The 21956-nt window shown below is 37.1% G+C and overlaps 4 protein-coding genes and 1 pseudogene across 10 annotated transcripts; 3 read left to right on the top strand and 2 right to left on the bottom strand.

Moving 5' to 3' along the window:
- Nucleotides 1-39: 39 nt before the first annotated feature.
- On the top strand, nt 40-1261 carry LOC136997027 (uncharacterized). 3 transcript variants are annotated; one of them, XM_067347155.1, is made up of 5 exons: nt 40-257; nt 337-433; nt 508-592; nt 849-999; nt 1122-1261. In XM_067347155.1, the coding sequence occupies exons 1-4, from the start codon at nt 44-46 to the stop codon at nt 957-959; spliced, it is 507 nt and encodes a 168-aa protein (XP_067203256.1). In that variant the 5' UTR covers nt 40-43; the 3' UTR covers nt 960-999; nt 1122-1261. The 3 variants fall into 3 exon arrangements, with proteins under 3 accessions (XP_067203256.1, XP_067203259.1, XP_067203257.1); XM_067347158.1 differs by having other exon boundaries at nt 849-1003; nt 1122-1254; XM_067347156.1 differs by having other exon boundaries at nt 1076-1202.
- Nucleotides 1142-3971, top strand: LOC105674633 (uncharacterized; annotated as a pseudogene).
- An 803-nt stretch (nt 3972-4774) lies between these two features.
- Nucleotides 4775-5752, top strand: LOC105674560 (transcription factor Ouib-like). The gene is made up of 4 exons (XM_067347154.1): nt 4775-4933; nt 5019-5156; nt 5263-5515; nt 5613-5752. The coding sequence occupies exons 1-4, from the start codon at nt 4775-4777 to the stop codon at nt 5651-5653; spliced, it is 591 nt and encodes a 196-aa protein (XP_067203255.1). The 3' UTR covers nt 5654-5752.
- On the bottom strand, nt 5162-10503 carry LOC105674559 (protein scabrous-like). Its single transcript, XM_012370970.2, has 3 exons — nt 10277-10503; nt 9394-9733; nt 5162-7749 (listed from the first exon to the last, which is right to left on the bottom strand). The coding sequence occupies exons 1-3, from the start codon at nt 10501-10503 to the stop codon at nt 6448-6450; spliced, it is 1869 nt and encodes a 622-aa protein (XP_012226393.1). The 3' UTR covers nt 5162-6447.
- A 981-nt stretch (nt 10504-11484) lies between these two features.
- Nucleotides 11485-21881, bottom strand: LOC105674558 (inositol polyphosphate-4-phosphatase type I A). 5 transcript variants are annotated; one of them, XM_012370963.2, is made up of 19 exons: nt 21568-21881; nt 21445-21504; nt 20947-21125; nt 19814-19906; nt 18715-18870; nt 18354-18554; nt 18096-18250; nt 17848-18020; nt 17585-17738; nt 17353-17468; nt 17190-17276; nt 16948-17108; nt 16679-16862; nt 15519-16603; nt 15126-15430; nt 14827-15044; nt 14410-14729; nt 13988-14255; nt 11485-13705 (listed from the first exon to the last, which is right to left on the bottom strand). In XM_012370963.2, the coding sequence occupies exons 3-19, from the start codon at nt 21062-21064 to the stop codon at nt 13573-13575; spliced, it is 3927 nt and encodes a 1308-aa protein (XP_012226386.1). In that variant the 5' UTR covers nt 21065-21125; nt 21445-21504; nt 21568-21881; the 3' UTR covers nt 11485-13572. The 5 variants fall into 5 exon arrangements, with proteins under 5 accessions (XP_012226386.1, XP_012226390.1, XP_012226389.1 ...); XM_012370967.2 differs by having other exon boundaries at nt 15126-15391; XM_012370966.2 differs by having other exon boundaries at nt 17621-17738.
- Between the last annotated feature and the right edge of the window lie 75 nt (nt 21882-21956).

The raw sequence follows: 21956 nt of genomic DNA, 5'->3' as shown, positions 1-21956 counted from the left end.
TGTAATTTATTTTTTCCACTATTAATCAGATAACAATTGATAAATGTTATGTATTATGCATTTAAGGAATTCCGAGGAAACATATGTTGCAAAAATTAATAAAATTCATAATGTTATACAAAAACTAGAGGAAAGCTTGAAGTATTCACGTGATTTGGAAGCTATTCGATTTCTGCGGTATTCTGTCTTAAAATCTCGCGATAAACTTTTGACAGATGACTTGAAAAAAGCTAAAACGCGAAATAAACAGATGTTAAGTGAGCAAAAAACTTGTACGGAATAAAAAACTGAGATTTTATTTATAATCTATTCTTAAATTGATTCTTTGCTTTTTAGATTTGTTTCGCCAAAATGTCACAGATATTCAACTCGGCTCTGTTGACATATTGCCAGAAACCTTAAAAAGACAAGTGCAAAGAACATGGCATCAAAAGTAATTTTTTCTCAATTTGCAATAATGTCAATAATAGATTTATTAGTTTTAATATTTTATATGTTACGTTTTAGATACGACGCTTTGTTATTGCAGAATGAACGATTAAAAATGCAAATTATTGCTATGAATTGTACGATGACAGAAAAACAAAAAGAGGTTATATTTAAGATTCCTTGTCAATTAAGTATTTTATATTTTAATATTACAAAATATAAAAACAAATTCTTTTTACGCAATATTACGTCAAATGAGTTATTTTTGCGGCATATATTTTATGATTTATTATTTTCATAAATAGTTGAGCATAAAATTCGCCGTTATTCTCTATAATATAATCTATTTCAATAAAATTTTTATGTAAACTATATTTCAACAAAAAATTAACAAATTGCATGTATATTGTATATTGTAGATTGATATTTTGCAACAGAGATTGCTCGACGTCGCAGGAAGTATCATAAATCCTGAAGAAAACACTGAAAAATTTGGTAAAAAATGCTGGATTCTAACAAATAAAAGTTAAATTAGATGCACAAAACAGGTGTTGAAAATTTATAATCGATGTAGGTAACTATTCTTATTAAAAAATAAAATTTTTAACATATAAAATACAGCTTGAAATAATTGTTCAAACGATAGGTAATATAATATAATAAGACGGACAAACATACTGAGAAATTTACAGATTACGTCAGAGTTACATCGATAGAAAAATAAACCGATTAAAAGATTTAATTATATAATAATCTGATCATGAAAGTAACAGGAAAATTTGTATATGGCTTCCCTATTTGAATACCATGTTTACTCGTTTCTGCAGCACATATTACTAGAAAGAGCAGCGTATAAGACATATTTCTTTATGTAAGTTAAAAACAATTAAATAAAGTCACTTATCTTAAAATATACATTATATTACACCATTACATTACTCTTAAGTATACTCATTTAAAAATTGAAAAAATTTTTTTTCAGCTATGAATAACAGAGAGATTTTTGACGAATAGAAGAATTGATTAACAGTTAATTGATTGAAGTTATATATAAAATTAATTGGTGATTTAAAATCGTCAATAAAATGCAACCCAAAAGATTAAACTTAGTTGTTTCAAATAAAATAACGCAAAGAATCAAAGATTATCAAAAGTTATGTGAGTTATTGGGAATTATTTGCGTTTTCGCATTTGCTCCACTCATTGTTATTATTCTAATCTTTTTATACGTCTACCGTCGTTTAGTCGAAATTGTGTTAAAAATTCAGTTAAAAAAAAAGTTTGCCGGTCTGTTGAAAGGCACAGATTCTGTTTGGGCTGCCGAAGACATCGTTTCTCTGTCCATTATCAATGTCTTGATGATATTGGAGAACACGCAAAATACGAACGTGATTTTCCTGGAGGATCTCAGGAATTTGATAAATAATCGCATTGTTTCGAAGGCTGTCGGCACATCGCTTGAAAAGTTGCTCTATCGTCGTAACCAAAAATTCGGTTACTATTTTTGGGAGAAAAGTGAGGAAATCGACCTGAAAAATAGAATCAGATGGTTAGAATGCGAGAACGCTAATTGCGATGGGTCTTGCGAAGATATCTTCAGTGAAACTTTTAGGAGAAATTTGGGAAACGTGTGTAATAGACCGTTGCCCGATGATAACATGGCTGCATGGGAGTGTCTCGTTGGAAAACGTTGCACGAGATCCAGATCTTGTGTCGAAGAAGGCTGTTTGCTCCCCGAGGAGCACTTGAACACCGATCTCAGCAAGATTCCTGTAATATTTCGTGTTCATCATTCTTTGGGCGATGGGGTAGCTCTTCTACAAGTATTGCTTAAAGCGATTTCTGAGGAAAGTGAAGTAAAGATGGCAAAAATAAAGTTTGATGACAGCATCTCGATAAACAAGAATGAAAAAGATTTTAGAGAAATTATTTCACCGTCGCGTAATTTGGGAAAGATTCTCCAAGGTGAGATGGAGGTTGCGCGATTCTGTGATAAGGATATTTTCGTTGCATCTGTACCATTTATTTACATACCGTTGTCACAAATTTTGAAAGATCTACGAAGTCATTTTTGCGCGTTATTGAAATTTTCTGGGAATGTAACGATCGATTTGCTGAAGCGGCAAATGAAAATGTGGATCGATTATACGTGGTTAAATTTCAAAAATCTATTGAAACAATTGTGTAAGAAAGTTATAAAAGCCATGCGATTGACGATGATTTTACTTTCTGCTCCACAATGTTTAATTCAACAGACTATTCGTAGTATGGACGAAAAGTATGTTATTATATTTAATATTTAAATATTTATTCTTTGCAAAGATAGATGAATTAAAATAAAAGAGATTAATTTCTGTAAAACAGAATAAAGAAACGCAAAAGAACAAAACAGCATTAAGTCTCTGATTTTAAATATTAGAATTTTATGGTGTTTTATAGTTTTTATCAATTTTTTTTTAATTCATCTATTTTTAATACAATAAAATTTTAAATGTGCATTATTGTAATAAATGTATTTTTAGTGCTTTACATGGCTCATCCCAGACAGGTGAAAAGTTGGTATCCTACTGGTTAGAGGACGACGTCAACAAATCACAGAAACTTTTGATGAAAATCCGTGAAATAAAAAACATTACAGGGGCCAGATTCGGAGATATAATATTAGCAGCTTTCTCTGCCAGTGTGCACAAATATCATCTATGCGTAAGTATGTCAAAACCTTTTCAAAAATAGAACTCAACATGTTTGTAAAAATTGGAAAATTTTTTGTTTGTTTAAAAGTTTTCGTTGCAAAGATGACATATTTTTTCTGCAGATCAATAAACCAGCACCTGATGCATTAACAGTTATCATACCAATAAGAATGACTATGCCTGATGAAAATATAACATTGGATAACAAATTCTCACTTGCTTATCTACAAATATGTATTTCCAACGTAAACGGACAAACAATTACAGAGCCACATAAGGATTCTCAATTTTTCAAACGTCTTCAGGACATCACCAGAGCACATAATGAGCTCAGAAGAGGACCAAACATTTTGCTTAATTCTTGGGTTATAAAATATCTATCCGCAATATTACCGGCAAAAATTTTAAAAGCTCTTCTTTCAAGTCTTTCTTTTAGCACAATGGCATTCAGCAATATGTGCGGGCCACAAAAAGTGCGTATTCTGAATAACACTTTGAGCAACATGATCTTCTGGATACCAAACAAGTAACGTATCGCTACTATCTTTCATTTTAATAAATAAGTAAACACAATTGAAAAATTAATACATTATAGAAATATATATAGACGAGTATATTATAAATTATTTCCAGGGATAATACCGCTCTTGGTTTTTCTTTGCTAAGCTACGGAGACAACTTACATCTATCTTTAATAGCTGATAAGTCAATAATAGAAGATGAAAGACTTTTTATGGAAATTTTAGAAGATACTGTGCGCGAAATAGATATTGCATATAATAGCATTACACATGCTTTTATGAATCATTAGATTTTCCTGTAGAAACACCTATGAAAAAAGGTATATGAAAATTTCAAGGTATTTAATTCTCCTAAATCTTTAGCACATTACAACAAATATTCTCCCATTCTCAATATTATTTGTATTTTAAATATTCTTTTACAAATTTTCAGATATCGGTGTGTTATAAGAAAGAAGTGAGAGCACGACTGGAAACTTCTTTTACGTTTTTACTTTTTTTAAATAAGTTAATATATAAATATATTATGTGCAATAATGTGTGTGATATATTTTTCTATATATTATAAAATTATATATTTATGATAAAGCGTTTTACAAATGTATAATAATTTTATATATGTATAAATATCCCATGGCTATTTATTAAAAAAATTAAAAACTATATTTTACAATTTTTTGATTATATTTTTTAATCTTATGCTCTCTTAATTTTAACATGACATAAGGGAGATGAGCTATTAATGCTTTGTTTAATGTAATTTGTAGAAAGACATTTTTGACCACTTAATGCTTCGTTGGATTGCAAAAATATATTTTTTCAATTTTCGTTCTTTTCTTTTAATTTTATCTTAATTCCTCCATTACACCGCTTTGGGTTTATAGCACGTGTGATATTCGAAGGTTATGATGAATCTTTTAATCAACTAATTCAATATTGTATTACGTAACATTTAATACATATAATATGTATCATACAATTGTTTAGTGCAAAATAATAATTTTATTTTATCCTTGCTTTACATTTTACACACGTTGAATGACAATTTGTTTGTCAGAACTTAACCTAATCTAACCTCAACATTTTTGCAAAGAATAGAAAAGTTGTGTGTCAACAAATCCAAATTCAGACATGTGTCCAACACTCGACATGCAGCAAGTATGCAGATTATGTCTCTGTAAATTATGTCAAATGGAACAATGCCATGTGACATCCTTGTTCCATGATGATGTCAACAATGAAGAGTGTCGGCAATTAAGGTTACAGATCGCAGATTTATGTTCCATCAACGTAAGTAATTATTAACATGTGATTTTAAATAAAACCTAGAAAAGATATCGATGCAATATCTACATTTATATTACTATTCTGTTAGATATTACAAGATGATGATTTACCCAAGTCTATATGTCCCAAATGTAAAATAAAGCTACGGGATGCTTATGAGTTTGTAAATCTATGTAAAAAATCCAATAACAAGTTGCATGAATATGAGAGCAGCAAACATTGCCAGGTAAGTAAAGAAAATATTATTTATTAAACTTACTTGGGTTTAGAAAAAATCTGTACAAACATATTTAAAAATTTCTATATCAGAAACACGTTCTGTATTGTTTCAGGATACAGATAATACAGATAATATAGAAGTCACGAGGCCAGAGTCTGATGATAATGACAGAAGTAATCTTGGTTGTAAAACCCAAGAAACGTCTTCAAAAGAACAAGTTTCACTGAATCCAAATATTAATTGTGATGAATTGCCAAACAATAACGGAAAACAATATCTGTGTCACGTCTGTAGCAAAATCTTCGCCTCCATGTCTGGATTACGGTTTCATCTTAAATCACATTATGACTCCAAGCCGTACACTTGTGAGCAGTGTGATAAAAGCTTCGCTATTCTCAGTTATAAGAAGAGGCACGAGAAGATTCATATGAACATTAAGCATTTGATCTGCCACATTTGCAGCACTGCCTTTGCGTCCCCGAATGGACTCAGATATCATCTAAGGACTCACACAGGCGAAGCAAAATACCATTGCGAAACATGCGGCAAATCCTTCACTCGATACAAGTACCTGAAACAACACACCTTCACACATACTGGAGAAAAGCCATTTGTTTGCAAATTGTGTGGTTCCGCTTACGGCAATGGCGGCAGCCTGTTTGTACACCAGAAAAAGTGCAAATTGCGACACGTACTAGATCTTTCACAAAGCGACGCTTCGAAAACGGTTGTTTGATGCAAACAATTTGATGCAAATTGCATTGAGTTGATCATATGTACATATTACGTTCTAACGATATGATTATTCGATTTTGCGAATAACAAGGTAAGAAAATCGATGCATCTTAAACGTTGTAAAGTTAATTTGAAATTGTATATCTTTATTTTTAATATCTTGCATGTGCAAATCCAGCCATTTTTTATCTATATTAAAGAATTAAAGTATTGCAGGCTTTAATAATACTTATACTTTTTTTCATTAATTTGTTTTTTTAATATGTAATTTATTTCGGTGCAAAAAATTGATCTTTTTTTTTCTATCACTATGTAATATCTATGTTTGTAATAAGTTATATCTACGTTTTTTTTTTCACATTTTTACAGTGTCCATTCTGTGCATAATCATACACTGTATTTACATTAAAGTCTTTAACTCTTTGGTATTGCAATAAATGTTCTCGTCGATTGACTACTGAACTTCAAATTACATAGAACACACTGCTTTAGAGTTCTTCAAAGTATTGTCTATTGATTCAACATAAATGATTTCATTGTTTGATTTAACTTTTCAGGATCGTCAACAGTTTTGCTTCCGTTGCACCAACATCTCGGAGGACGCAACTGCCATCCATTCATTTGTATTCGACTGGAACCACGTCAGACCCAAAGAGTATCTGCCGTTGAGATTAGCATGCTGACAATGGCTGAACCACCATCCACCGCGGTAATTGGCCGCGCAGTCGGTGGTACTGATATCCATATCGCGGTCTTTGGCGCTGAACGCCATTCCATCCTGATAGGAGAGCGCGTCGGTTGCGTTGCCCGAATAACCGGACACATGGAGCCGGTAGCCGGTCTCTTCAGAGTCGACGGTGAAATGCTCGTACTCGGCACGCCAGTGCACGCCGTAAGTGTCGGTCAGATCGACTCGCAGTCTGCTGCAGTTGTCGCGAGTGAGCCGATGCAGCGCCTCGTTGCCGATCCAGAATTCGCTGACCGGAGAGCCGAAGCCGATCGAGTACTCGTTCCAGCTGCGATCGAAATCCATCGCGCCGTCAATTCTGCGGGCTACAACGATCGAGCCGTCGTGGCAGGAAGCTAGTAAGGGCGCCCCGGGACCGGGCGCTAACAGAGTCAAACCATTGCGCTTTTCGCAGTTGCCCGGAAGAGAGTCCACCATAAGACGATACTGATCCTCCACCTGTTCCAACTCGTGCGTGACGTTCACCGCCTTGGCCAGATTTTGCGTTAAATCCAGACGGCTCAGAGTTTCGTTCAGGATGTCCAGACCCTTCCGTTGCGCGTCACTCTTCTCCTGCAACTGCGACGCGCTCACGCTCAGCGCCTGTACCGCGCGTCGAAGATTGCTCAGCTCCTCCCTGGTCAGCGACAGCTCGGCTGCCTTTCGCGCTGCGTTTATCTCCAGTCTAGCCAGCTCTCGCTTTACTTCCGAGCGATTGACGTAGACGGCTTCCTCGAGTAAGCGCACCGAATCGTACAGTCGCACCATTGACTCGTCCAGCTCGTTCATCGACACCAGGTCCCGGCTAGCGTTGGACACCTTCTTCGAGAGCTCGGTTTGTGCCAATTCGAGACTCTTCATCCGTTCGTTGAGATGTTCGTGATCCTCAAATACCACTCGCTTCTCGACCATCGCTCGTTTTCGCGCTACAATGGAGATTTTCCGCTCGACATTTCGTAGACGGTCCTCCAAGCGTGCACGATGGGATAGAGCGTGGGAATAGTAGCTGTGCCTTCGGATCGACCCAATCTCATGCGATCCCCTCACCTCATTGTGGAAGATGTCAGCTTTGTTCGGCCGATGTTCTGGCTTTTGCTCACATTTTAAGGACTTCAGCTCGATCTGCACCGTGCTCAGCTGCAACAAAGGAAGGAGGTATGTGATTAATGTGTGTTAAATCGTAATTCTCCCAACATTTTTCTCTTCTTGAAATTTTCAAAAATATAATACAATAGTAGAATATAATTTTTAATGAAGCAAACAATTTCTAATGAATTTTATAAAATAGTAAAATTGGAAAAATTATTATTTCTAATGCAATTGTCAAATCTCTAATTTCAATAAAATTTATTTTGGCCTTACAAGGCGAATTTTCGTCGATTCTCTTTAATCCGCTTTTTACAAGCCATTTTTTCCCACAATGTGGTATGCGTGCTTAAACGTATACAACACACACGTGCTTTTGGAATGCGTGAGAGTAGGGTCACAGCTGTCGACTCGTGTGCCTGCGGTTGCCAGCGTGCCTACGTATGTCAAATACCGCAGACGGTAAGGATCGCCGATCGAACCTTGTGCGTGAGATCAAAGAATTTAGAACACGCGCAGATGCGTGGGCGGATAACATCCTTGTCGCGTATTAGAGGAAAATTTGAAATTAATTTTATATTAACTCATTTTAATGCAAGATTTTTCATATTATATTTTTTATTCCCACTTTTTATAATTAAATTAACAAATAGGGATTATTATATAATATTCCACTAATCACTTTTCCCTTTTTTCCTAATTAATTAATATATTTGAAAAGTTTAAGGCATTTTGTCGTGGCAAAGTTATCACGTGAAAGTTAAATTTTACCAATTATTCCGTCGAGTGATCTTGCACTTAATTCTCATATTTTTGAAACATATTTTATCGTTTTCTATTAACAGACATTTTATTATAGAACATCCGGCTTCTTATGACGATTGAGAATTGAAGGTAGAAGCAAAGGGCGGGAAGTAAGGGCGGTATTTAAGAAGAAGGGAATAGACCTGAGGGGCATGTGTGCGGCCCGAAAGAAGGGTCCGTTGTGCGGGCGAGGCAAAGGGGAGGTAGAAGGAGGAGAAGGTTGAGAAGCAGCTGCCAAGCGGCAAAACGAAAAACAGGAATGAAGCAGCTGGCCGCCCCGCGCGAGGAGCAGGTGCACCAAGCACGCATCCCCCTTTCTTCTTCCTGCCGTAAATACTAAATGGTAGCGGCAGCCGTTATCTACATGGACGCGCATTGTCTGCGTGCATGCGAATATACAGCAGACCTTTCAGCGTGTGCGTGCGATGCTTGTGCATATGCTCGTGGCCACCACGAAATTGATCTTGATTGTAAGTTGAAAAAAATCTGCCGTAGCCATTGAATCGGCACGCGCTCATCTAGGAATCCCGTGTCGCCGACGGCGATATCGAATGTAAATCATGTGTCCTTGCACAGAATATATTATTCTTGTAGTTTGCATATATGCAGAGAAGAATCTGATTTGCGCAGTTAATTAATTTAAATAATTACATAATAATTACGCATCGATTACGCCGCGTATTTCGATTTTACTTTTAAGAAAGAATCAAGAAGTGAAAAATTAATTAATTAATTAATCGGTCGCTCTAAAATGAGATACATTCAAGCGAATTTTTCGTCATTTTATACTTGATTTGACTAAGCCACCTTGCGGACAGAATATCACCTGCCGTCTTCTTTCTTTTCACGTCGGTTTTTTTCTTCTAATATTTGCGAAGGGGAACAACTTACCTGACTACTGACATCTGCGCAGGAACGAGATATGAGGCTGGTGCGTTCCTTGGTCGCTGCAATGTCGAGCCTGATGGTACCGAGGGTGGCTTCTATCATGGTGATTCTTCCGCCGAGATCGCGTATGCTTTTACCGACTTCGGCGACGTCGCCCTTCAGCAAGGCCAGCTCGCTCCGCATCCTCGACCGTTCGGCCAACTCCTCGCTCGCGTTCCGCGTCCTGAGCACCTCGGCGACCTCGCTTTGCAGCTCCGTCACAGCGCTACCGAGCCATCGCACGCGCAATCGCTCGTTCTTTGCTTCATTGCCGCTTCCGCCGCGAAGAGCATTTACTTCCTTCCTGTACATGCGAGGGGACACGCTGTATTATTAGGGTGACTATATTTTTCCCCTTTTTTTTCTATGCGATTGAGACAGTGGAAAAGAAATTAAAAGAATATTTTTTGAAAAGGATAAAACTCGAACATCTATATTTTTTTCACTCTTCATTGTCAAAATCGCTTTATATCAAAAGTTATTTTACTATCATATAATTAGATATATTAATTCCGAATATAATAGATTGTAAAAATATATTATAATAAAATAAAGCAACATAAACGTTGTTAAGAGTAAAAAATTTCAGAGTTTTATATTTGCTAGGAATTTTCATTTCTATTTTGAATAATGAAAATAGTAAATTTTATTAATTTTAAATAGAAAGAGACTGTAATAAAATCGTCTTTGCAAAAAAAGACTAGACAGAGTCCTTAGACTTCGATTAACTTCTAAGGTTTCTCGCATCATGTTAACAGATACTGTAGTTATCCACGTAGCGAGTTCTAATATGTATGTGTATTATGTTACGGTATTGAGTGCAAGAAAAAGGGAAACAAAATTTTACCTGAGTTGCTTCACTTCGTTTTTAAGAACCATAAGTTCTGTGTTTTTCTCCATCGCTCGCTTCAGGCTCTCTTCCAGAGCATTATAATCTTCTTGTCGATGTTCCAGAAGGGCACCCACTTGCTCCTTTAATAACTTGATCGTACTGCTGAGATCTTCGTCCATACACGTGCCAATAGTTAACGTGCTCGCTATAATCGCTGATAACAGCCACAGTATGTTTGCCATTTCCGTCAATTTCGACACAATCCTGGATTTTTTTCAATTCTTTCGGGAATCTTCAATCTTCTTCCAATGTTTTTGTTTTACAATTTATATGTCCTTTTTATATTTTTGTTTTACAAATTTTTAAGTATTGTAAATTTCATAACTCATAAATTCTTCCTCAAATTTTGATATTTAGCAATTGATGGATCTGTTTCATTCTCAAAAATTTGACGATTATTAAATCTTCGGAATCTATTTTTTACGATACCGCAATTTATCACTGCTGCTTTGGCACAATCGATACGATTTATTCAGACTGTTAATGCGATTTATAAATAATCCGATTGATCTCAGCGGTGAAATCGTTCAATCGATAAGCAAAGTCTGTATGTGGAACGTGGCGAATGTCGCTTGATCGCCTCTCGAAAGCCTACTGGTTGCGGCCGAAACGGTGTACAAGTTTTATATCGGCCCTTGGACAAAGGTCCGCTCGGACCCGGTGTGGAGCAGGTGTTCGGCAACACCAGGCCCTCGTCAGGTATATATTGTCTCGCACGCCGGCCGTCTCTACCCCCACACGCCTGCTATGTGGTCCCTACCTACCTACCCTACCCTGTTTCGCTCATGTCTTGGTATGAGATCATAATAAATACGTCGTATCGCAATATGATAAATGCGCGATATAGGATGCTGGATAATAAGCGCGTCTGGCGGACAGGGCGAGATTTTTCACTCAAAATTGCAATTTTTTCTCCGCTAAAATTCAAGCTATAATTCTTTCCGTAATTTTAAAAATTTAACAGATTGCTCGAATCGGAAATTTTGCTCAATTAAGGCCTGCCTGTGAAATTAGTTAATAAGATTTTTTTTATTCGTAGTTTCGGGTAAAGATCGAAATCATTTTTTGAATGTGGATACACAGAAATATGTTATACGGATGTATGGATATGGATTTTTGCTGCCTAATTGGAAGAAAAGATTGATGGAATGAAAACTGTTGAATTTCGGGTAAAATTAATAATTTATTGAAAACAATGTCCAACTTGTTGGAATCTACCGCCTATATTTACGAATGCGGCACGAATACGCGTTAGTGGATTATTCAGTTGGAGTGATGGAAGTACGATTATGCGTTCGGACTCTTTGTACGACAAAATGTTGGATATAATACGGAAACTCTCGCGCACGCACAGATGGATGCGAGAGCGACGTTCTCCCGTTAAATACAATGCCATCCATTCTCGAATAACGTTTACGCGATCTCACGACGCTAATGCTAACAATTATCGTATATCCCGTGAGTAATAATATGGCAGAAGAATGGCACCGAACTATAATACTTATTCCCGAGGCGAATAATCGATTCAACGAGCACGATGGATTCGATTAAATGTAAAGAGATCTTTTGCAGTACCATGTTTTGGGTATGCTAAGCACTAAAAATCGTGTAAAATGCAAATTCGCGAAGCTAAAACTATCGTAATAATTCAGAATTTACTTGCATCCTTTATGAAATATGTTTACGCTAAATACGCACACGTTTGTGTGTGTTTCCCAAGTACGGTATTGCAAAAACTCGCCAACAACCGCGAATTGGAATGAAGGATGAGTCGGATTAAAATTACAAAAGTTGCATCACAGAAGAACAGGAACGGAATGCAAGCGTAGCTGTTGTTCGATGACGCTGGAAGGACCATCTAAGGGTAAGAAATTGAATAGAAGCGAAAGGATTTCTATTTTAATCCGATTTATCCCGCAATTCCAATTCCATTGCAAATGTGCATTACAATAATTTACTATTTATACTTCCGTGACATCAGCTCACGTCTGCTCGCGCGTTATGTATATGGACGATAAATGCACCGGTGATTATGAAAGTGAGCTAACAATATGTGTCAACTTTTGTAATTACTGGCACAAATGTACTCACGCGCTGCGTTTGAGAGACGTGGCTGCGATTATTAAAGGAGATTCTGATCTGGAGAATTTAAAAGGCGATTTAAAAAAAAAAAAACGAAAAGAGATATCAACCTGGCGTTTTAAGCATTGTATTTATTAGTATTTTGAGTTTTAAACAATTCTTTTATTTAAAAAAAAATGAAAATTTTAGATTAGTTTAATGTTAAGCGATCACATCAAAATAGTATAATATATGTATAGGTATTTTGAACGTTTAAATACTTAATAATGATATGAATGATTTTATGTTATGTCTTTTAACTTACTTTTCACATTTTCAAGCATTTCATTTCACTCCTTTCAAAAATAGATACTTTTTATTGGAAGATAAACCACAAATATATATAATTTTCCAAAAATTAAGATTTTTTCTTGATAAAAAAAAAAAAAAAAAAAAAAAAAAAAAAAAACTGATGTCTAAATTTAAAGTGCCGCTATTTTGTTAATTTTTAATTTTTTGCATTGCAATTTGATTCATCTTTTAGCCAAATTAATAGTTAAAAAAAATTTTTTTTTTAATTTTTGTTTTAAACCCTTCGTTTAATTATAATTTGTCCCGCCGGATGACTTAACATTAAACTGATGCGGAGTTGTCAATTTTCATTTTCTTAAATAAAAAAAAATTATTTAAAACTCTTAAAACTTAATAAATACGTTATTTGAAACTCTACATTAATTTAAAAGAATTACTAAAGAACGTCTTGCTTTAGACTCTCTAGATTGGAACCTCCCCTTAAGTTTAAAAGTAAAATTTATAATTTCTATATATGCAACAATTTTAATTAAATTTTAGAAATAAAAAATTTTTATGAAAAAGAAGGTCAATAGGTAGAGAAGCATCGCTTCTTTTTATTACCGATTACCTTATTGCTACGTCCCTAGTCGCATTTCGTATGCTAAACAGGTGCCAATCGCGTGCCAGTCGCGTGTTAGTCGCGTGCCTCCAATAAATTCTCTAAAGAATCACGTCAACTGAACGCATTTTGGCGTTTTCTCTCCTTCTCTCAACGTTACTTTTAATATAAGTACTACATACTTACGCGCGTACTACGGAAGTTAATCCGCGATTACACAGCCAGAGAGTGAAGTTTAATTTCGTGTAATATGCATGCATAACGTTAATTAGGTTCCTTAAGTCTGGGCTGATCCGTACGTGCCGATTGGCGGTCGATAGAATTTAGGCAGCGTCAGAATCTGCAAACTATTAAATGCATATTTGCGTACGCCGATGTTCTTCCACGTGTTCTCCCGGCGGCAGCCCTCGCTGAAATAAAAAGAGAAACGTGTTCGTCGAATAATTCGTCGAAATTCCAAGCAACCTAAGAGAAGATTTAAAAATTTTTTATAATTCTTTGAAAAACATTATTCTATCATTACAATCGTTCATTACAAATTTTTTCTGAAAAATAAAGTAGCTGTTCAGCCACACATTAAAAATTAATTCTTCAAATGCTTAAAAGAGCCTAAAAGTTCTTTTTTTATGTTATGTTGTTGGTGTTTTTTAAAGTTGTTTCTTCAAATATTATTCTTCTCTTTTTATATTTACCTTCGCATACAGTCGAGAGCTCTCATGTATTCGTGTTCCGCCAGATGATACTCCGACGATAGTATATTGACCTGTTCGAGAGTAATCGACATACCGGTCCGATCTTTTGCGCTCTTGCAGCTGGTGAATCTTAAACCGCGCATTCTTCGACATATTTGTGAGGATAATTGCAAGATCTCGACATTCTTGTTGACTTTCTCCTGCACACATGCCTTTAAGTTGGCCATCATATCCGACAACGTGTGGCCCAGAATAGATCTTGATGCAACTAGAATAAAAAAAAAATTATATAGTATTAATTATCAGCAAAAGAAAATATATTTCAAATATTAAACGTATTAATTAAAAAATTTGGAACTTTCTACAATACTTTTTGGATCTTTGTTATTTTTACTATAAGTTGAACTGAATTTTATACTCACAACGCGTGGACGCAGGTTCCGTCGGTAGATTCAGCTTTTTGAATCTCAAATAATACTCGTTTAATCTATCGAAGTTGTCCAGATTGCTTTTCTCCTGCGGTTTTGTAGTGCCGAGGCTCTCGGCCAAGGAAGCCATCTCGTTGATACCGACATTAAAGAACACCGGGGTTACATTGAACGACAACGTTTGTCTGGAGGAGGGCACTAATGGCAAGAGAGAATAAATCGCGTCCGGAACCGGAAGTATCACCGTCAGCGCGCTCCGCGATCCCACTACTCGAGGCACGGGAAGCTGGAACACGGTGGACTTTCCCTCGACTCTGCAAAGTAAAGTTTACGTTTTGATAAGGATTCTTTTGTGCAACTTGGTCGAGAAATATGGTGTGACGCTTCTGAATAAAGCTTTTTTTTACTTACCTAGGTTGAATGCCACATCTCGACAAAGTAAATGTGACAGTGTGCGTGTCTTCGACTGCTACCGCCATATCGCCCCACATATCTATCTCGTCTCCGTAATAACTAAGAAGGCCTTCGAAGGAAACCAATGGTCCCAAAGTTGTAAGTATTAACAGAAACATCGGATCCGGACGTTGGCACCACAGTTTCGCCATTAAGCCGGTCACCAAGGCGGTTAGCTGAAATTTTTTCGAATTACTTTCGAGTTTTCTCACATATCTCCTTGCCCCGCGAACAGAACAATGCGAAGATGAGCTCACCGCTTGACTGAAGCAAACGTCCCGTCTGTATCGCACGTTGCACGCGCGTTGCGCTGCTTTAGAATCTTCCTGCACGCGAAACACCGAGTGCGTCAATCTGGCAGTCTTCAGCAGCCCGTCCATCGCTTGTCGCAGCTTCTTCATGCTCGGCCTGAGCTCGCTCGTCCAGTCGACGATCGACGCGAAGTCCAGACCCTCGGTGAACTTGTTCCTCTGTCCCGAATTACTTTTGATCACGCGCGTCATCGAGTCGACTGCTTGGCACACTTCATTGGAAGACGAGTTACAATAAGTATCGCTTATACCTAACAATACATTATGGCGCAAGTTTTTACCAAGTTTTTTTCATTATACGAAAAATGTTTTTTAAATGTATAGCAATGATTGCTCTACCTTCCTTCGCTTTGGAGAACGCCGGTTTCTCCAATCCCGGACTGGATTGCTGCCGTTCGTTCGATTCGTCCAGCAATTTGTTCGATTCCTCGCACTTAATACCGTTCTTCGGCTGAATGGTGACGACCTCGGCGTTGTGTCGGTTACTCGGCAAGCAACCCTTGATACTCTGCGATCTGCCGATGCTACCCTTGCTGCGCAATCGCACGGCCGGGCTGCTGCATCTGCCGCAGAGAAACTTCACTTTCGACACGAGGCACATGACGCTCGCCTCGATGTTCAACTGAGTGAGATCCCACGGCTCCGGCTCGTCTGTTGGCTTGTAATAATTCGCGGACGGCGAGTTGCACATCTTTTGCGTGTCCAGGAACCGCCTGCACGGATCGGCGTCGTTTTTGAAATCTTCCTTCTCATCGTCGTAGCTCTCTTTCTTTTCGCTGTCGTGGCTTTGCTGCGCGTTCTCGTCGGTCTCCGTCACCGCCTGCTTGGGATCGTCCTCCACGTCCGGAAATATTACGAAATTTTCCTCTGCAGCGTCGCCCTCGCCATTGTTGCAATTGGACGCGTCGTTTCTCGTGTGATATGATATGGAAGCGTATTCGCCATTTTTTATGCCGCTCTTCGACCAGATGTCCTGCATGCACTCGGGAGTGTCGGGTGAGACGAAGTCATCGAAATCAGGGCTTCTCAGATCGAAGTTCAGCTGCTGCGTGATTCTTTTGAACGGCGACAAGGACTGATTGACCTTAAAGTCTAGCGTCAGAGTTTCATCCGAGGTTGTGGTGGTGTCGTCCTGGACCTTGGCGACTTTGTACTCTTCCAGAAACGTTAACGCTTCCTCCACTAAGCCAGGATCCCAAAGGCTAAGCAAGATCCTGGTCTTCGTGATCATGTCCTCGCATATCGGCAGCATGCCGCTCGTCTGCTTCTCCTTGGCGAGCTTCATCAAGGACTTCATTGCCTCCACAACGTCTCGGCGTAGTTGCTTGATGGCTTGAATCGCGTCGTGCGCCATCGTAATCTTCGATGTTCCTTGATACAGCTGATTACTGCGCATGGGTGACTCCTTCAACGCCTGCACCAGTCTGCACACAATGAAAAACGCATTTTATTTCACAGATTCTTCAAGTAACGAATACGTCGATTCTACGCGATTATACCTTATGAGTCCTCCGTTTTTGCTTTTGTGGGAATGAGCGGTAAATGCTCCTACGCTAATAAAATCGTAGAAGCCGCACTTATTTAGTGTATCGTTGTGAACCCACATTCTTTGAAGATGCAAATTCAGAGGCGCGAATTCTAAAGTACGGTCGTTCTTCCGTGACGATTGCTTGAAATAAGTTCCTAAAATCCAAAATTCATCGAATATAAGAATATAAGCTCCTTAAATTTGATTTTTCTCTTTATCATAAAATTGATGCTTGCTTACCTTTATAGGCGGCTAGGTTTTCTTTGGCTTGAGAATACAAATGTAACAAATGAAGATGACGATCGAGCAATTCGATTTGCTTCGTATGCCAAGGCTCCCTCAATTCTCCCATTCCAGCTACCTCCTGTAGCAATTCTTTCTCCTCCTGTATCCAAATACCCCTAAAATTTGCAGCTACATGACTTCACTTCACTTTCGCACTTTTATCATTTCCTGATGTAAGATTTGTGAATTACGCTTACAGTAGATGTTGAGGAAACTGGAAACAAAGCTTGCTCTCCGCCATAATCTCGTGTACGCATATATCACCGCCTAGTCCGGAGTGGAATCTGCGACATTGAAATAAAACAATGAGCTATAAACGCATCGAAAAAGACGATTCGAATTTTCAACGCAAAAACTTGCCTGTAAGTCTGCACAAATGGATTTGCAAAGAGAAGTTTTAACTGGCCCTGATGCGGAAATTTGATTTTCGTACCTAATCTCGGAGGTAAGGATTGCGAGCGTCTGTGCGAAAGCAGCTGAAAAATATTATTCAAATTGCAATAAATAAAAATTCCTATATATTGAAAATAATACCTACATCGCTATATATAGTCATAAATTTATCTACTTCTTGATTAAATTAAAGTATTACTTGTTGTTGATTACTACTGCTAGTATATACTGGTACATTTCGCGACGGTGTGCTCTCCGTGCTATTTCCTTTATCCTCGGCTTCCAGATTCCATACGTTAATAGTTAAAAACCCGACTGTCGTTGTTTTCGCCGATTTTAACGGTATCCTTAATCTAAAGTCAAAGAATAAAGTTATTAAATAGTTAAATAAGTTATTTAACATCCCAGTTTAAAACATTTTACTTTCATCTTATTTTATTCAATGCAAGTTGAAAAAATTACCCTAGAACGTCTTGTATCATACTGAACGTCACTATCGCGCTTCCTATCGGAGTTGCGGTCTGGCTGACTCTTTCCCTGACGTCGTATGCGGTTATCCTAATTTTCGTTTCTGTCGTCAAGCCATCGCTAGCTCGGAAGCTTACCGTAGTTAAAAAACTTGGATTACTGCTTTGCTAAAATGGGCCATGAGAAAACACTTACAAGATTGCGCGACATAAAAGAAGTTTTGTTCTTAAAGTTTTTCTCACCTCCACAACTTCCGTTCGCGCATACTTAATCCAAGTTTTGGAAGATTTTGACTGTACATCTATTTCTAAAACTGGCGTAGGAGGTCGGCCGTGTCCGTCGCATAACAAATTATCGCAGGCTAATGATATCTCGCACATTGGTACTTCCGCCGGATCTGAGAAAACAATTTTATATTACGTACAACTGCGAAGAAAAGCTACGCATTTACCCAAGCAAAAAAAAGAAAAAACTTATAATCTCAAGACTCAATGTACAACCTGTGAATGTTCCGCGCTGCAGTCGCAACATCTGGATGTCGGTGTCGTGTTTGTGTCCGCTGTACGCCTCGATGCGCTGTCGCAGCGACAATAATTGGTTCCGCATGCACTCGTAACTGGCCAGCTGTAGCGCCTGCAACCAACTGTCCCGTTCCTCGGTTGTGTTGGCGCCTAACTGTTGAAACAAGCCTCCGTCGAAAACTGCAACATTTTTCCTTCTGTGCTTTTGGCGTTGTCTCGCACGCTACGTGAAACCGCGCGGCGGACGTGCACGCGTGCAGACGACGATGACGACGGACGGGCCGTCGACGCACCGTTGCAGCGGTGTATCGAGGAAAGCCGCGCGAATGATAATACTTGCCTATGCTGAATCCGAAAGGGACATGATTGCTGGGCGGTTCCGGGCGCACCGTGCACTGCTCCAATATGATCACCCCCAGCGGCTCCGACCACTGCTCCCGCGATTTGAAATAGAACAAAAGGTTGCCTCGCAATCTGCACCATCGTTCAAGACTTACTGCGCAATAGAAGCAACAGAACGTGATTTAAGCAAGTATGCTGAAAGATTTCGTCAGAGAGTTTCACGTACACGATAACAAGCGACAGGGGAAGAGATGAGGAAGAGGAGGACGAATATCTCGCGCTGTTTACGGACCGGCAATTAGTGGCGATTTTCTCATCGGACCGATTGCTCTTATCATTATTATAGTATTTGCTTCGGTGTCCTTCATCCGTCCTCATTCCTTCCCTCTTATTAAGATTAGTGTGATCAATGTAAACTTGAATTACAAGTATCGCGTTTAAATCAAGACTTTTTGTACCGTAGACATGCGGATGTTATACGCTGAATAAATGCATGCATTTGAAAAATATCTACATACGCTCTTATTGCGATTTAAAATACTATGTCTCGCAGGTTTAAACTGTCATGATTTTTCATCATTTTTATGATAATTTCTATTAAAGTATGCGAACAAGTATGCAAAGCATACAACAAACATGCCGTTTCATATGCAATTAAAGATGATTTTTTGTAACATCACTTACGAAGTGACGCTTACGCTTCGTTAAACTCTTAAGAAAATCTTAGTATCGCTACGTTGCATGCAAACTTGCCTGCTTCGTTGTCATTTAGTGAGAAAAAAAAATATTAGATCTGGAATATTAAATGCGAGAGAATAGAACCGACATGTTAAAATCTTACATTCATAGATTCTCTGATTTTCCTTTATCCAATTTTCAATAAAATTGCCCAAATGTGAGATTTGAAGCGAGCATTGATTCGTTTTTGCAAGTGTTATTTGTGTTAACGAAAAGAACGTTCATACACATTAATCGGTTAAGATAATCGTTCAACCAGAGAGTGTGTTAATTTGTGAAAGAATCGTGATGGAAGCGTGATAGGAATTTCAATAATTATGTATTATATACATATAGCAAAATACACTCGAATATTGTACCTTTGCTCGCGCCGGCTGTAACGCAATTGAGGTCTCGCAGAGTCTTATGTGATCTTCCTCTCTGATTTTTGTTCTCAGGTTTTTTACATGTACCTGGAAATTGCACGTGATACTGACAGCTATCACAATGACATTCCAATAAAGTGATTAAAAGAAAAGTAAGAAAAACGACCGTTAACTGGTCGTTATTTTATTTTTTCTGTAATGTCAGATCGAATTAGTCACGTAAAAATTAAATAAGGGTGTGACCATCACTTCACGTTATCAGTGTGTCATTAACATCTCGTTGATATAAACCTCCCTCGTCAATTGTGTAATTATCAAATGTCCAAATAACAACTTATTTTCCTAGTCATTATTTATCGCATTATATTGTCCATATCAAAACATTGGAAATTATGTTCCAGTTAGGACTAAAACTATTTAAATGTTCATATTTACGTTAATAATTCGTATGCGTTATTCAAATATTATCACTTTAATATTTATGCGCCTGAATAAATCATATGTGTAGTTAAATAGATTCACTTTTATTTTTAATATCTTTAGAGAATTCCTCATATCAATTTAAAATTATCAAAATATTATTTAAATATACAAGAAAATAAATGTACTATTTCGTGCAAAGCCATATCACAATATAAACAAACAGAGACATAAGATAAGTTATTGATGTCTTCGCTGTTATCACTGAATATCGGATGATTCACATAAAGCGAATTGGGAACTGATAAAATCTACTTCGTGCACACATTCTATCATATCTATTAACAAACATGTAATACCCATTACAATAGACAGCTAAATATTAAACAAGCTGCAATCAGAAAATACAGAAAGATTTGGAATGATATTGACACACATTTTTCTCTTCTTATTAAAACACAAAGCTTCAATCTAATGCAGTCTTTCTCTTATTTGTAATACATTCAGTCTGAGACAATGGATCTCTACATTAAATATCAAACAAAAGATTGGTACATCATATAAATTTATTGTCAAACCTCAGATATGTATATGCAATATACATAAAGAATAATCATGCATTAGTTCCTTCTAAGATATTGTACACTAATATTAAAATTTAAATAAATATTTATTATATTCGCAAATATATTTTTCTGAGAACTTACTTTCTGTTCTGCGAAAGAAACCTTCTTGCCGTTCTCTAACATACAAGATGCCTTCCTTCTCAAATTTCTGTGAAGGCTGCGTGGCCAATGTTAGTAGTTCTTGCTTATTGAATCTCATTTCGTATAGGCAACCAAGCCAACATATTTATAATTTCCCCAGTTTATTTATCTTCTATATACTGGAAATTGAAATATAAAGTGTATATCTATTTTATTTAAAGCTTTTAAGACATAATTGTTGTATATTATTGTGGGAAATAATAAATTGTGTAAAATTATGTAAAGTTATTCCTTGTATAAAAAGATATTATTGATAATTTATGTTTATGACTTACAACAGAAATGTGACTGTCAAACATAAATGTTTCTTAATATAATTTTGGTGCAATTGTCATAAAGATTTGATAAGATATACATTGGTGATTTTAATTCAATTAATTATATTAAAATTTAATTGCCAGAAATATTTTTATAGAAAATAAAAGATTGTAGACATACCATTTTTACAGGTGGGTTACCACTCACACTCCTTTTCGTTGCCATTAGTATTGCAACACACTAAAAGATTAACAAGACAGGTTAACAGATAAAAACGGCGATGACAAATGTATTTGCACTCACGAGATGCTTGTCAACACTATATTTAGCAGCAACGAAAATCCATAACTCGTTCGTTATCACGAGAATATGTTCAAAAACGTACTGAAAAGTTCTGTCAAAAATTAGACGAGTCTTTCAATAATGTTATCCAAAAATTACTCATTCTCGTTAGGTTACCGGAACAGTTCAATTTTAAGTCAATAAGATACACGTGCGACATGGAAAATCGGTCGACCTAATCGCAAGAATGTACGAGTATAAGTACATGTATTGTTAGGAGAACTCCTCTAAGTCGGAGTGGTCGGAGTCTGATATTAGATCAAATATGGTTGACTGACAAACAGCATGCGCCATCCGGCGGTAGTGATCAATTTTAGTATTAATTGCAACGATAACATGTATCAATAAGT

Source organism: Linepithema humile, chromosome 1, assembly GCF_040581485.1.
Source record: "Linepithema humile isolate Giens D197 chromosome 1, Lhum_UNIL_v1.0, whole genome shotgun sequence".
NCBI lineage: Eukaryota > Metazoa > Arthropoda > Insecta > Hymenoptera > Formicidae > Linepithema > Linepithema humile.
The sequence above is the reverse complement of the archived record's forward strand: the minus strand, read 5'-3'. Positions and strand labels throughout refer to the sequence as shown.

Coding starts and splice junctions, on each gene's coding strand:
- LOC105674558 (XM_012370963.2), bottom strand. CDS start 21,064: ATGAGATTCAATAAGCAAGAACTACTAACATTGGCCACGCAGCCTTCA. Junction 18,021..18,095: donor CGCGAACGGAAGTTGTGGAG/GTGAGAAAAACT, acceptor GGCCCATTTTAG/CAAAGCAGTAATCCAAGTTT. Junction 17,469..17,584: donor GCAGTAGTAATCAACAACAA/GTAATACTTTAA, acceptor AATATTTTTCAG/CTGCTTTCGCACAGACGCTC.
- LOC136997027 (XM_067347155.1), top strand. CDS start 44: ATGTTATGTATTATGCATTTAAGGAATTCCGAGGAAACATATGTTGCA. Junction 258..336: donor GCGAAATAAACAGATGTTAA/GTGAGCAAAAAA, acceptor TTTGCTTTTTAG/ATTTGTTTCGCCAAAATGTC. Junction 434..507: donor CAAAGAACATGGCATCAAAA/GTAATTTTTTCT, acceptor GTTACGTTTTAG/ATACGACGCTTTGTTATTGC.
- LOC105674560 (XM_067347154.1), top strand. CDS start 4,775: ATGTGTCCAACACTCGACATGCAGCAAGTATGCAGATTATGTCTCTGT. Junction 5,157..5,262: donor AGAGCAGCAAACATTGCCAG/GTAAGTAAAGAA, acceptor GTATTGTTTCAG/GATACAGATAATACAGATAA. Junction 5,516..5,612: donor TGACTCCAAGCCGTACACTT/GTGAGCAGTGTG, acceptor CCACATTTGCAG/CACTGCCTTTGCGTCCCCGA.
- LOC105674559 (XM_012370970.2), bottom strand. CDS start 10,503: ATGGCAAACATACTGTGGCTGTTATCAGCGATTATAGCGAGCACGTTA. Junction 9,734..10,276: donor AACGAAGTGAAGCAACTCAG/GTAAAATTTTGT, acceptor TCGCATGTACAG/GAAGGAAGTAAATGCTCTTC. Junction 7,750..9,393: donor GCGCAGATGTCAGTAGTCAG/GTAAGTTGTTCC, acceptor CCTTTGTTGCAG/CTGAGCACGGTGCAGATCGA.